General features: G+C 41.1%; 1 protein-coding gene across 2 annotated transcripts in view; it reads left to right on the top strand.

The window, feature by feature from the left end:
* Positions 1–1,141: 1,141 nt before the first annotated feature.
* The window catches only part of ADAMTSL1 (ADAMTS like 1), a 489,531-nt gene continuing 474,946 nt past the window's right edge, over positions 1,142–15,726 (top strand). For both annotated transcript variants that reach the window (XM_030004255.2, XM_030004254.2), the window contains exon 1: positions 1,142–1,246. In XM_030004255.2, coding sequence (XP_029860115.1) covers positions 1,166–1,246 — 81 coding nt within the window. In that variant the 5' untranslated portion in view covers positions 1,142–1,165. The remainder of the gene's footprint in view (positions 1,247–15,726) is intronic.

Here is a 15,726-nt window from a genome sequence, read left to right as displayed (position 1 = left end):
GATTTATTTGGCTCTTCAATGAGGTGTGCATTTTCCAGGGATAATCCAAGTATGTAAACACATGTGCCCAGACGCTATGGGAGCATTCGAATAGGATCATGGTGGGAGCTTTAGAAATGTGTGTAATAACAATACATTTTCTTGTGGTTTTGCAAGAGACTTATAGGAGCTGCCACGAACCTTTCACAAGCGGCCAACACAAATTTGGCCAGGTTGATGTTCTCATCTGATTGCCACAGCTTGCATTTTGACTGTTCTATTAGCAGACACTGGAGTTGCAGATACTAGCCAACAAGTTTAAGTGAAGGCTTGAAGGCAGCTAAGAGAGGCGTATGAAGGGGCTTTGCTCCCCAGGCCAAGCACCTGCAGCCTTTACCTCCAGACAGACGGGAGCAGCAAGCGTTACAGGCAACAGCATTTCAGCTTATGTGTCCTAGAAACGCTCAAAGCTTTACTAGGCAAGCACATCAAAGGAAGCAGACCAGTGCACCAGGGCAGGAGGGAGCCCATCCCTGGATCTGCACACCCTGCGCCTGCACGACTGGCTGCGCCTGCCTGCCTTGCGCTGGCCACCGCCTCCCACCCTTGCCCATGTGCCCTGTTCCTGCTTCAGCCATCCCTCCCCGCGTGCCCCATCCTGACGGGCCCTCACCCCACGGGGCCCACCGCTGCCCGCACGCCCTCTGCCTGCCTGCGCGCCCCATCCCTCCCCACACACCCGACCCTCGCCCGCACCCCGTCCCTCTCTGTGCGCCCCACCGCTGCCCGCACGCTCCGTCCCTGCCCGTGCGCTTTGCCCTCGCTCGGGCGCCCCGTCCCCGCGCACCCCGAGCCTGCCCGTGCGCCCGTCCGCGCACGCCCCACGCCCGCCTGCGCGCCGCGCACCCTCCCCGGTGTCCGCTCCGTCCGAGCCCCGGGGGATCCCCGGGGGAGGCGGGGGAGGCGGCGGCGGGGCGGACCGGCGGCGGCGGCGGCTCTCCGCCTCCCTCCCCGCCGCCCGGCAGCGGGGGGCCGCGCCCCCGCGCACCTCCCTGCCCTGCGGGGCCCGGAGGCGCCGCGCACCCCGCGCCGCTCGCAGAGGCGCGCAGGGGCGGCCGCGAGGCGGGCGCGGAGCGGCGGAGCGAGCGGCCGCCGGTGCGCCACGCCGGAGCGCCGCGGGAGCAGGATGGCCGCGGCGGCGGGGCAGCGCCGGGGCACTGCCGCCTCCCTGCTCGCCCTCGCCCTGGGGCTCCTCGCCGCCGCGCAGGTAAGGGGGTCCGGCGGCTCGCCCCGGGGGAAGGGGGGGTGGGCAGCGCCGGGCCGGGGCTCCCCTGCTCCGGGGGAAGGGCGGGGGGGCGCGGCGGCGGGACCTCCGCGGGGCGCGGCGGCGCGCTCCGCACCTGCGGGCGCCGGGATGCTCCCGTCCCCGGGCTGGGGGAGCGCTGCCCCGGCCGGCGGCGGGGCTCCTCCTCAGCCGACAGGTAGCTGCCGCGGCTGCCCGCAGCCCCTGCCCTGCACGGGGGGCTGGCGGGAGGCTCTGCCTGCAGCTGTGTTTGCCGAGCGGACGTCGGCGGGAGTCTGCGCCAGGCTGGTTTTACAGCTCTCTGGAAGGGAGGATGGGAGGGTCGTTATTACAAGAGTTACGATACTGCCGAGCTTTGCCGGGTGTTGGGGGGGTGGTGGTGGTGGTGAGGTTCTCAGCCTCCTTCGGTGGGGGAAGATACTCTCCAACATGCAGAGCAAGTTTGGGAGTCCCCCGCCTGCGTTTCTCGGACGGATATGTCGTTTTGAAAGCAGAGCGCAGAGCTGGGCCATGTCACTGCATTTCCCTTGGGTGTAATTTACATCCTCGAACATGCTCTACAGGTAGTTTGCTTTGCTTAGTCATCAATTTGCCATTGCCCAGCTTTTATTTCAGACTCTAGCAAAGGCAAGAAAAAGAAAAAAAGAAGGAAAGAAAAAAAGAAAAAAAGAAAAATAGCCTCTCTGATGATGCCCCAGCCAGCCCTCTGGAGACAATAAATGAACTCACTTTCAGCTTTGTATGTGCCCTAAAGAAAAGCAAGTGTGAACATGGCTCTCCTAAATCATTCCCATTTGTTTTTGTTCTTAAATTTTGAAGCTGAGTTTTAAATAAGTAATAGCACATTTGCAGTAAAGATGACGATCTTTTTGTGTTTAGGGCATTAGCTTAACTTAACCCTCTCAAGGAAAAAAAGCCCAACTTAATTAAAAAAAAGTACAGGGTCACTTGAAGTAAACTTAGAAACATTATTCTCCGTATAACTTCAAGCTGCTGCTGAATGGGACATTTCACGTCTCCTCCTGTGCTCCTGACCATGTATTTTCTCCTCCCTTGAACCTCAGTGGTAACTGTACATCCATGAGCAGGTTAGCCTAGTGATCTGACTAAAGTTCTTAATTTTGATAGAGAAACTTTGCCTTCTGTTGCACTACCACTGGATCCCATGCGAAGGAGATGATTCAAAAGCACAGTGGGGGGCTGTGGACGATGAGGTGTGATGCCAACCTACGGCTGCAGGCTTGTGGTCAGGACTGGATCATGACTGCGTCACCGGAAAAGTTGCTGACGAAACGCGACAGGGTGCATTGGTAGCACTGATGTGCCTCAGGAATGCACAGATTGTCCCATAGAGGCCAATGTATAATGGGATCTGGTATCTGTTTCTGATAAAGGCCACTAGAGCCATAATAGCAGTGGTCTGCAGTGGAAACCTCATCTGCCACATCCTTTAACCCTGACACCAACTCTGTTCCCAAAACAGAGATTGAGCTGATCTCCCCTGGCACTCAGCTCCGTCCCTGCTTATCCTGTCCCTGTGCACCTGCTTGCCCTCTTTCTTGCAAGCAGCTCCTCTTTGTGGGGAATTAAAATAGCTCCTTACTTCTTTTTTACATGCAAATACAGAATATTCAGGCTTACTTTGAAAAAGTGTGGAGTGAATGAGATGCAGTGCAGTGGCCTGGGAGCTGGAACAGACAGGCAGTTTAGTTTCCTTTGGGTAGTTAGTTACATGAATTTCATTTTACAGTTACTGAGATAGTGTTACTCTTGAAATAGCAGTTTGGCGCTGCCTCCTGCCTCTAGTCTCAAATTTACACAGTGATATTGTGAATAAAATCAGTTGTCCTCAGGGACAGCATTTCCTAGGGCCAAGAACATAATCAGCCCGGGAAGCCTGCTGTTGTTTTTCTAGCATTTGTAATGCGAGATAGTGGAATAAGTGGGGATTAAAGTTATGCTTTACTAAGCAGTCACAGGTATGTGCATGCATCACAAAGAAGATATTAAAAATGACTGTAATTCTGTGATGCTGCATTGTATTAATCTAAATTTTAGATTAAATTAAGATGAAAAATGATTGTTCTCATGTAGTAAGTATGACCATGAATTTAGGATTTGGATGATATTGCCATACCATATTATGATAAAAAGGAGCATACAAAACATTTGTATTTTTTTGGAAGGAGAAGTAAACTGAATCTTCAAATTGGGTGTTGTTATTATTATTTTATAAGTCCTTCAGGAACTAGGCCTTGGGTCTTTTAATTAGTAGTTAATAGGATCTATTAATAATTATAGGTCCGAACTCTATTTTCAAGCTGTATTTTGGAATTAAGTACTAGTGTGCTGGGGATGACATGCATTCCTACTGCATCCTCAGTTCGGTGTTCCTGTGGAATTTCAATTTCCTATTCTTTTTGCATATTTTTGACAAAGAATGGCTATCACGATTTTTTATAGTTTTGTCCTCCTTTAGGTCTATAAACCAATAGATATTGAGTTTTAGTGGAACTTCTCTTCTTTAGAGTGATTCTTCTCACAGTGATTTTTTTTTTTTTATATACTTGCTGTGGCAAATTTTAAAAATGTGGAAGAGATTACAGTAGATATCCCAACGAAAAAAAACTAAATTGGCTTTTTTAATTTCATTGTGACACAATAGTTATTGTAGTAGACTAAGCTTTTAGCTCTGCTGAAGACCTCATGTGTGAGCTTCATGGGTAAGTGCAGGCATTTTCAAATGTGTTTTATGGGCTGACTGGATATGAGCAGGTTTTGGTCTGGAAGGGGTATAGGGAAATGTAGACCATTGGTAAATTGAATTTTCATTGTACTCCTAGACTTTTTGTGCCTCATGTTTGTTTTTATGTTTAAATAGTGTGGTTGTTACAATGTTCCCTTTTTTATATCCATGACATGTATTACAGGGTGGGAGGGAGTGAAGTGGGTGTATTTTGTGTGTTAAGAAATAGTTCTTATGGAGAAGAAGGCATCCTTCTAAAATACTTGCATGTAGTGACATAATAGTAAATTATATTAAGCATCTACCTTTATCTTTTCTCCAACAAAATACTTACCAAGTAAAAATCCACCGAGTTTTGTTCCACTGTCCAGAGAAGACTATAACTTTCTCTTCTATTGAATGAAGTCAGAAACAAGGCCGGTCAAAGCTACTGAAAACAGGAATACACTCACAATCCCTACATTTGAAAAACAGGCCATGTTACAGTTAGAAGGTCAAAATACTTAAGTCTGGAAGCAGCTTAGATGAGACTGTAGGAAAAAAATGAGATGAGGACAAAATATTAGAATACAAATAGTAAATTTATATAGTTCAACTAGTCAAGCCAGCACTGAAATATCAGCATGCCCCTGCTTGTTCCATATAGAATCATTGAAAGCAGTTTGTACACATCAAAATAATTTTGTAGTGTGTTTCTTGTGGATATTGGTAGTATTACGACCAAAATTACATCAATGAACATAATTATGGCTGGTAATGTTAAAGTTGAGCAGACTCAAAGAAATTCACCTTGTCGTAGAAGGCTTACATAAACTTCTGTTACTTTAATGACTGGAGCTGTCTTTTGAGCTTTGTAGTACATAAAATGGGTTCTTGTTTATATTGTCAGCTGAAGGCATGAAGACACAGGAAGGTATATTCTTTTTACATCACCATCTGTCATATCATTGAAGTTCCCATTGTTTCAAATAATAAGACTCCCTCTCCCCTTCTAATTAGAAACACAGGATCACAGACTGGTTGAGGTTGGCAGGGACCTCTGGAGATCATCTTGTCCAATCCCCCTGCTCAGTCAGGGTCACCCAGAGCCAGTGGCCCATGACTATGTCCAGATGGCTTTTGAATATCTTCAGGGATGGAGACTCCACCATTTCTCTGGGCAACCTGTGCCAGTGCTCAGTCACCCCCACAGTAAAAGAGTGTTTCCTGATGTTCAGAGGGAACCTCCCGTGTGTCAGTCTACAGCCTTTGCCTCTTGTCCTGTTGCTGGGCACCACTGAAAAGAGCCTGGCTCCATCTTCACTGTGCTCTCACTTCAGATATTTCTGTACAGTAGTAAGATCCCCCTAAGCCTGCTTTTCTCCAGGCTGAACAGTCCTTCTCAGCCTTTCCTCATAAGAGAGATGATCCAGTCTCCTCATCATCTTTGTGGCCCTTTGTTGGACTCTCTATGGTATGTCCATCTCTCCCTTGTACTTGGGAGCCCAGAGCTGGACACAGGACTCCAGGTGTGGCTTCATCAGTGCTGAGTAGAGCAGAAGGATCAGCTCCCTCGACCTCCGGGCAGTACTATGTCTACTGTAGCCCAGGATACCATTTGCCTTCTTTACCACAAGGCAACACTGCTGGCTCATGGTCAACTTTTTGTCTACCAGCCCTGCCCCTGCCCCATCCTTTTCTGCAGAGCTGCTGTTTACTTAAAAATTTGATGAGGGGAAGACTTTGGGCTAGCTTTTTCCTGTGGTGGGCACCTGACTTTAACCAAATGTTTTTAGGAAAGTTTCATGCAAAATCGTAGAGCCATTTCTGAGAATTCAGGTGGATGGGGAAAAATGTAACTTAAAGCAGTTCTAATGACCTTTCTTTCATGAAAGCCTTAAGACCCCTTAGTTTCTTTGTGAAGAAGTGTTGAAAATTTAGCAAGAGGAAGGCTTTGCACTGGAGATGTCTGTTGCTAAAATTGTGAATGTGAGACTAAATTTGCTTAAGTTACAGGTTTCTGAGCATTCATAGCCTGCAGCTCACTAAAGATCTAGGCCGTCAGCATTTTCACATGTTTTCACAGGCCATATGTGAATATGTGCATATGTCAGTGAAGAAGCTGTACTTCCTTTTCTCTTGTTGCACCAGGCAAAGTCAGATTATTCACAAACTGATATTACATCTGGATCCTACAGTCATGTTTTCATCTGGACATACTGTGCAAAGGTGGGGTGGATGAAGGATTTGTGACATCCAAATGCAGACGAAACAAGAGCTACAACAGGTCAAGAGATAAACACAGGGAATGGGAATATTTTAGCACTGGCCTGATTGTACAGCTTCTGTTATATGACATCTGACAATATTAGTTGTTGCTCTCTTGTGTGACTCCAATACACAACTCTTCTGTAATAGCTTTTGCCTCCTTAAGCTCAAGAGAAAAGAGTGAATCAAACTATACTTTCATGACATCTATCTGATTTAAAATTTTATCTCATTCCTCTTTTACATCTATATGCCAAATGTCACAGAGTTAAAAATATTGCCCTGTTTGTGGGTATTTCAAGCAATAATTGGGTTGATAATGCAACCAAATGTACAGTTAGGTACAGATATGAAATACTCTGTTATCTTATCATTAATGAGTGATGGCAGGATTGATTGATGAACATATCCTTCAAACAGTGGAGGTATAATTTTTGATAATCTAGATTAGATTACTAGTATCATGTTCCAGTCTCATGTCCCTGTAAATTACTTCTCTTAACAAAAACGTAACCTGTGCAGTAAAATGCATCTCTGTTCTTGGTGTAGAAGTTCATATGGGGTGCATGAAGTGGGCACTGCTACAGCTTTATGGAAACATCAGAGGATGTAAATCATTGCTGCTAGGTGTCCCAAGGATTAAGGAATTTTGTGTGTCTCTTGGATAAGTATGTGTTTTGTACTAGGAGTTTTGAAAATCTTGGTTAGAAATTGAATCTTTTCCTTAGATTTTGAGGTCACTTAACATGAGGGAAAAAAAAAAAAAAAAAAAAAAAAAAGAGCCCTGGTATGCTTTTAGTCCTCTTTCACTGCAATCCATACTTCAATACTTTTACTCTCCGATGTCTTCTAAATCTTTTTTTCCTACAAAATGTAATACAGTATGCCTTGCCTGTGATCAAAAAGATGATCAAACATGATGAAGTCTGCTAATGGGATGATGTATGGTGAGTAGACTAGCAAGTCATTAGCTGGATTTAGCAACCACAGTATTCCCTGTATGCTTCTGTTCCTGGATTTTAAATCTTCCCATAACAGCTCAATGTTACCATTGTGGACCTTAAGGCCCTTTGCACCCTAAAAATGCAGTTGTGTCTCAGCTGCAAACAAGGCATTTCTGTTTTAGTAAGCAATGTAATAGCAGTGTAACATGTCATTTACAAGACTTGGTGAATAATGCCATGTGCATCTGAGTCACGCCCCTATTAAATTTAATTAAACTCTTTAGACCCTTCTCAGTCTTAAGGGTATGTCTTTTGTATGCCTTTTGAGAGAAATGTGCAGTCAGCATAATTGTTGAATATGTATTTGCAAGGAAACTTACCAAGAGGGGGAGAAATGGAAAGAAAAAAGACAATTCAAGGCCTTTGGGAAATACATTAAGTGGAGCTGCAGTAGGTACCTTGGAATAAATTATGGGATGAATAGATCACTAGTGTTGTTTGACACGCAGTTATATTTTCTACAAATAGGAGAAAAAAACAAAGGAAAGAAAAAAAGAAATTGCATAATTTGGAATGAACATATAGAGGAAATGAGATTACAACAATGAGTTCTGCTGGATAACAGAAAGCCTGGTTCTTTAAGCACGTTGTTCTACTGAGTGGACAAGAGCAGTATTGTATGTGCTGCTTACACGCCAGTTCGGGACTGGTGTGGGAATGGAGTGAGTGATCTAGCAGAATTGTCCCATCTCAGCCAATAATATCCATCAGAGGAATTAAACAAACCCTATTCTTGCATCCGTGCTTCAGTTTGTTCATAGTCCTATGTGGCTAGGTGCCATAAATAATGACTGCATTACATCAGTCCCAGATATGGCTTGTGGAGTGTTGTTTGATACTGTTACTTTTGACTTAACCAAGTGTTTCCAGAATTTTCATCTGTACAAATATATTTTTTTAAACTGACCCTATATATGTTAGTTCTTTCAATGAGGCATTTAATAATGGAAGAGTGGATTTATACAAAACTGCCAGTAATTGTTTCATTTAGTTTTGTTTTGACGGATTAAACAGACATATGTATTGCATTGAAAGGAGAGACCTGCCTGTGGATTTTGACATAGTTGTAATAATACTGCGACTCTCTGTGTAGCTCAGGTGGGCTGCAGAAACCAGTTTATCTTTGGGCTGCACATGTTTTTTGATTCTGTGAAGAGTTGATATGAAGGAAAGACTTCATATATGAGTGACACTACTATGTAAGATAATAGCCAAAAACTAGTCCTGTGTGGCTGCGTGTTTTCTTTTCTTTTCTTTTCTTTGTCTCAGTGTTTTTTAGAGGAAATAGAGGGTACCTAGGTTCATCCTGACTTATGCTAACTCCCAAAGAAATGACTGACCAACTGCTGCACTGGAAAACACTCCTTCCTTTTTGCCATGGGCTTGGCTGAGCTATGTCGTGGTAGGGACAGGGAAATGAAGAACGGAAGATTTTTTTAACAGATGAATGACATTTCAAGCTTTCTTTTCAATTTCAGAAAATTTGATATTTAAGTGTTTGAAATTTTTCAGTTGGCTGGAGAATTAAGAAGGCAGAAAAGATTGGAGCTGAATGTCTCAGTGATCATTTTGCTTAACTAATGTTTGGAAAAATGGTACATTTGTAAAACTTTTTTCAAGAAAGAATAACTGCTTAATTGTAATAGGCAGTGTCAGTAATTTCATGGCAATGTACTATGGTAGACTGGTGCAGAGAGTGGTACATGGGACCATTTTGAAGTGAAAACAGTTTAATTTTTCTCTGAAGTTTAATTAGAAAATTCTCTTTTTGATATCTGACATTTTAAACATCTGTATGTTTCAATGAGAAAAAGCTCCCTTTGCAAAATCTCTCAAAGAAGTAAAGGTGTGCCAATGTAAAAGACAGAAATTAATTTCCAAATATTTTTGTCTTCCCCCCTTACTTCTCCCTGGCTTTCTGAATCCTCTTGCTACAGCCGTGCTCCTGCTAAAATGTGTGTATGTTTTGTGTTTGTAACTGCAGTTGTAAGTGATCCCAGTGAACCTAGGAAATCAGTCATATGAATCAACTTAGGTGTTTGCAGATTTGGAGGCTGTGTCTGAACAGACCTTAGAAAGGCAACAAGACCTCTACGTTTGGTATGTTCTCCCCCATTGCCTTTTACTTCTAACCTTTAACTCACAAATAATGGCACTGGATATTGCATCCAAAGGCTTATTATGAGCACTGTCACTGAAGCATAATGCTTCACCTGCAATTTGTGCAGTGGCTTTTCAAATTCTGTTTAGTGGAAGACTGCTGTCAAGAGGTAAACTCTTGAAATCCACTTGGAGTTTAACTGAAGTACCTACAAGCTTCTGTGCTGTACTGCAATGATTAATTGAAGGTGGTGTTTATCCTGGAGGTGAGTCATCTTCAAACTTTAAATATAACCTTTTTTCCTTTTTTTTAAAAGATGCTCTTCAGCTATGAGTCAGCATTATATTTAATGACCTGTCTACAAACATGTTTTTGTAGAAATTGTCCTGTTTAGGGTTAAATTCTATGATATACTAACCAACCTTTGCTTAGTCTTTATGAAGGAGTATTTCAGAAGATTAAAGAGCAGTTGCTAGATAGGTCAGAACCTTTGGCTTTCATTGGAATATTTATGTTGGTATTTAGGTTCCTACTGAAGTTCATTTTATGACTAAGCAAGCTCTCTCTTTGTTTTTTAAATTCCATATTTTCATATTGCATAGTTGATAAACGCTTAAGCATTTTCATTTACTAAGAAAATGTACACTTATCCTGTAGTCCCTTACAAGAATAAGCTGTTATTACAGTCTAGCACCTATACACCTGTATATGCATATGTGGGGCAAAGGTAGAAGTCATTAAAAAAAGATCCCTTCTACATTTGAAAGCTACTTGCCCTCATTACCTTAGCATTCAATTACAGAGGGTAGAGAGAAGATCTTTTAATGGGTGATTTTGAATATGAATTATGCCCTACATAAACTGTGCTTAATTTATAGTAAGCAAAACTAAGATACAGAACAAATAGACGTTGCACGCAGACAGGAAAGAACTCTGTTTTTCTTTTAACCTAAAAGCTTGTGCTGTATTCATATTTTTATTAGAAAAGTGTTTCTTTCCTCTCCCTTCCGTATTCAGTCTCTGATACTTTTGGCGACAGTGTCATAACATTGTTATGATGTTTTGCATTTAAAAGTAAATGAGCATACTGAAATGAGGACTATGTAGTTTTGGGGTTTGAACCAAAGACCAGGAAATGGCTTTATCTTTGCATTGTTTTATTTATTCAATTTTCCTGATTTAAAACAGTTTGAAGCAGTGTGGTTGTAGAACGTATGCATCTTCAGTGGCAAATTTTAAACATATCTGGCCTGCGTTAATCACAGTGAGGTTGTAGTGTAGAAAGGATTTATTATCTGGTGGCTGGCTTTTTCAAGGAGGTTGAGTGTAGGGGTTACTTGACTGCCATTAACTTTTAATACAATTTGGAAGCCTAACTTAATCTTCTTATTACGACAACTGAGGAATCTACTACACACTGAACAGCCACACAGTGAAGAATGTTTTTACCTGCTAGAAAAGACACATAGGGGAAAGAAGCAGGAACAGCTTGGTTGCTGTTCGGAGGGAGAAATACAACAGAATTCATCTGACAGGCGGTAGTTTCTGCACTTCCCTTGACTGACTGACCTGCGGCAGTCAGTGGATAGCAAGCTGAAAAGTGATGTGCTTAACATTTCAGGTAGATAATATAAAAGCGATTGCACCCAGTGGGAAAATGACCTTACTAGTTGCGTATGTGAATATGAACTGCACAAAATTATTAGACATGTTGCTAAAAGACAATTTTGGGAAAGGATTTTAAAGCTATAGCTGAACATTTTTTAAAGAAATGTCTCCTCATCAGAAGAAAATTCTTCTTAGGAAAAGCTTACTTCTAGACCTTTCAGAAATTTTAGAAACTATTCTTATTTTTTCTAAAAGCTTTATTTGAATTATATTTAAAGTAAAAAAAATTTGACTCTGTCAGGCTCAAATTTTTTTTTTTCTGTAATTATCTGAAACTTCATACCTGGTCAAAGTGGACCATTCTGAAATTAGTTTAACTAGTGAAACCTGCAAGCTGTTAAGAGGGTTTTGGCAGGGGTAGGTGGTGTTTGACTGTTTGTTTTCTCTCCAGATTTTTAAGATTTCTTGGGGTGTAGGGGTCTGCTTGTGATTTTTTTTTCTTCTTTTGTTCTTAAAGTGTAGCAAGGACATTTCTGATATATCAAATTTCTGTAAGAGAGGCACATGGATTTCCGCTCAGGTTTAAAATACTAAAATTAGCTTGCACCATGTCCTTATTTCCCTCCCTCCTGAAATTTAGGTGATGGAGCAGTATTTGAACATGTTGATGTAAATTAAATTTTTGCATTGAATCTGGGATATTTTTCAAAAAATTGTAACAGGGTTCTTCTCTTTTTTTTGTGGCAGTGCTTTTTATTTTAATTTTAATTTCCTTAAACTTAAACCTCAACTTTCAGAAGAAATTTTTACCTAGAACAACTTTTGTTCAGTATGGCAATTGTAAAGCAGTGGTCTGGGGAAAATGAAGAGAGGCCTATATAGCATCAAAACTACCTTCACCTGTAATGAATAACTGTAATTCCAGAGTCTTGCCATATGTCTAGCACTGGCATACTGCTATTAATTGGTTGCTGATGAAAAGGAAGGAGAACTGATATTTTAACAGGATCCCTGAAACATTCTGGGTTGTGGAACAACCCTTTTCCTGGTCTTGGAGACTGCATGTTTTCATGTCAGATCACACATAAAGAATTCTGGATGTTGGAGTGCAGTTAAAATGAGTATTTACTGGGTCCCTTTCAAACTGGTTTACTACCAAGAAAAATATTACAGCTATAAGTTATGCCATTTATGTAACATCAAACCTCCAACAAGGTGAAAATACAGAGGAAAGCCCAAGAGTTCATTAAAATAATTTGAAATGTTTATATGAGAATGATGAAGGAAAGAACCTGTGCAGTAAAGGACGGGCTAGTTTTGTTTTAAAGGGAATATTCCTCTGTAGCTGATTCTATCCTTGATATAATTTGACACTGTATTGAGACTATGTCAATACTAGGAGGAAAACAGGTGTATTTTTAAAAATATGCTAAACACCTTATATGTACTTTATGCTAGTGGTTTGAAATTAACTGCTGCCTATGTTGGATTTTACTGCTGATGTGATGTATTTTTGAAAGCTTACCTCTCTTCTATCTATACAAAGCCAAAGTGTCTGTTTTCATATGAAACATCAGTTTGACTTAGATGATAGTTACATGCAGAGTTTCAGTGCTGGTCTGTGTTTACTTCTGTGCAGAACAGATTCTGGCTTTGTGAACCCGAGAGCTTGGATCATGAAAACATGGAAGAGGGCTAAGTATGTAGCTCCTCCCCAGGCTTTTTATAAGAGTATATTTAGAGCCTTGTCAGGCTCCTGTAATATCCTTACAGGATTTTAACTATAATAGAACATGTTCTGAAATAGTGACCATAGCTACAGAAGAAAGCTGACACATCACAGGGTCACTGTGGGCACATAATATGATTAAATGCAATAGTTCATCAACCTACTTAGAAAAAAAGCCATAGTTTTGTAGATTGTTAGTCAGCATTCCATATGATCCAAAATATTTCATCATGTAATGACCATTTTAAGATTGCAGCAGGTATGATTATCTGACTGCAGTGGTTAATAAAAGTACAAGTACAAAGGTACTACTGGCATAGCTACTTACTGGCATAGCTACTGTTGTATTTTTGTTTGTTTGTTGGGGTTTTTTTGGTATTGGATTTGGGTTGGGTTTTTTTTTTTTTTTTTGGAAAAGAGCTCTTGGGATTAATGTGGGAGTCAAAATATTTTTGCATATTGTGAAACCAACCTTAGGATGCTTTTCGTGTTCCTGTGGTCAAATTGTATCCAACACTCAGTGAATGAATTTCAGTTAAAGAAGAGGGGATGGAAAGGTATATTTTTGCATTTATTTTGTTATCTTTTACTCTCTGCAAGGCTTTAATCCATCCCACACAATAAAATAGGGATCTATTACAAGTGGGGAAGCAATTTTGCAGAAATATAATTTTCAAAATACTTATATTTAATACTCTGTTATTAAGGTGTCCTTGTGATCATGCAGCTGAAAGTTGAGGTTTGTTTCATTCCTCTTGTAAGTTTTGCAGTCATGGCCTTCTCTGATGGGGTTACAGCATTGATGGATAAGGGAAGAGTGACTGACGTCATCTACTTGGACTTGTGCAAAGCATTTGATACTGTCCCGCACAACATTTTTGTCTCTAAAATGGAGAAAGATGGATTTGACAGGTGGAACACTTGGTGGATAAGGAATTGACTGGATGGTTGCACTCAAAGAGTTGCGGTCAATGGCTCAATGTCTGCGTGGAGACCAGTGACAAGTGGCATGCCTCAGGGGTTGGTATTGGGACCAGTGTTATTTAGCCTCTTTGTCAGGGACATAGTGGGATTGAGTGCACCCTCAGCAAGTTTGTGGATGACACCAAGTTGAGTGCTGTGGGCTTGTATCCCCTGGTGAGTCTTGACTTCGGCAGCTTCGAAAAGAGACCTAGCTCCTTCCAGTGTAGGGGGAAGAGGAGTGGCTGTTTTTCACCTGCTTGATAACTCCAGTATAACTGACTCGTATAGAGTACCAGGTGCTATTACAATTTTTGCTTATGGATTTGCTTATGGATTTGCTAAACAGATTTTTAAGTATCTAAAATACATTGAAAAAGTTTGAGTTGAAAAATTTTAAGTGTTTGGCAAAATGTATATGAGTATATAAATACTATTTATTGCATCAGGCTTATATGTGCATGAATAGATATTTTCCAAATGTCCATAGGTTCTTGGATGGAAATCAGTTTCCTGCAGTTCAGAGAAAGGGACAATTGTACATTTAAATGGTAAAAATATCCAGGATTTTCAAATATTCATGAAAAACAGGAAACAGCAAAGCAGGTAAGCAAAGATATTACTTTAAATTTTTTCGCCAGGATGGAGGAAGCCTGTTCTTAGAATCAGATGTTTGAATGCTTTTTTTCAGATTGTGATACAGGAGGGCAATTATGTTTTCAGTCAGTGAGTTTTACCCAGCTATAAACCCCCAAATTTACTATTTTGAAAGTCCTCCACACAGTTACCTGATTTTCTTTACCTTTTATTGTGATATAGCCTAGATTTTGAGGGAGAGAAGATCATTTAATATAACTTAGCATTGCATCCTGTCAAATGTAACTTTGTTCAAGTTTTTATGTGTATTTTGTGTTGTAAGAGTGGTGTTGACTGGCAGTCATACTCCCACTACTTTAAAAAAATACACCTGTGAAAATCAAATTGTTTTTTGGACTTGAAAAATGATCAAACAATTTAGAATTAAATATCCAAAAGAAAAAAAATCATTCATATGGATGAATGGATTTTGAACATGCAAAGTCAGATGCTCTGGGCCACATACATGCATTTAACACTGTTAAATATCATGTACATGCAGCAATCTATAAATATAGCTGATGAATTGCTGTATGCTGTGAGCACAAGAAAAACAAGTGGGTTTTTCAGGGGTCCTTACAGTTGTTGTCATTACAGAAAGAAAAAATTAACCTCTGGAGGACACAGATATGAAACCTTCAATTTGAGAGAGAAACAAATGCTAAACAAAAGAAAAAATATCCAAATTTTAATCAAAGACTCGTGGGGGGGGGGTGTGTGTGTTTTGTTTTGTTTTGTTTTTTAAGGGTCCATAGGTAAAATGAAAGGTAAAATGGTAAAGCTCCATGTGGAAGTTTGTACAACATTTGTGGCCTGCGGTTGAGCAATTGCAATTCTTGAAAACTGAACAGATGTGTAAGAGTTCCTGGCTGCGAGGAGACTGCATCACAATACTAAGTGGGCAATTATTGCCAATAGAGGCTTTGTAATGAATCACTGCTTTAGTTTGTTGTAGTTTTTCTTCTGTAAAGTGTAGAATAAAAATGTGTCTTTGAAATTATAAGTTAAATAATACTGAAAATTGCCCAAGAACTCTAGTTAACTCCACGTGGTTAACTAAGTCAGTTTTGAAGGACTGGATTTAAAAACAAAGGTCCAAGTGAGAAGAAACTGAATGCAACTAATGAGCTGACCTAGACTGCCTCGCCAAGGCTAAGTCTAGGCTGGGTATCTAGTTTGGGAAGTGGGGCAGGAAAAGCTGATTTAATCAGTTGATCTCTACAATTGAGAGTTCAGGCAAGAGCTGGTTTGAGACCACATTGCCTTTTTCTTTACTGCTCTGTTGCCCAAGTCTCTGGTCATGCCAGAGATCAAGCTGCAATTAGGTTTAGGGAAAATGGTGGTAACTGAGCTAATCTGATTCATAGGCTTTTTCAAGATAAAGTGGAGACAAGGGGATGGGGGCTGCACTGG

Source organism: Aquila chrysaetos, chromosome Z (assembly GCF_900496995.4).
Source record: "Aquila chrysaetos chrysaetos chromosome Z, bAquChr1.4, whole genome shotgun sequence".
Lineage (NCBI taxonomy): Eukaryota > Metazoa > Chordata > Aves > Accipitriformes > Accipitridae > Aquila > Aquila chrysaetos.
Note: the sequence above shows the minus strand (reverse complement) of the source record. Positions and strands in the feature narration are given on the sequence as shown.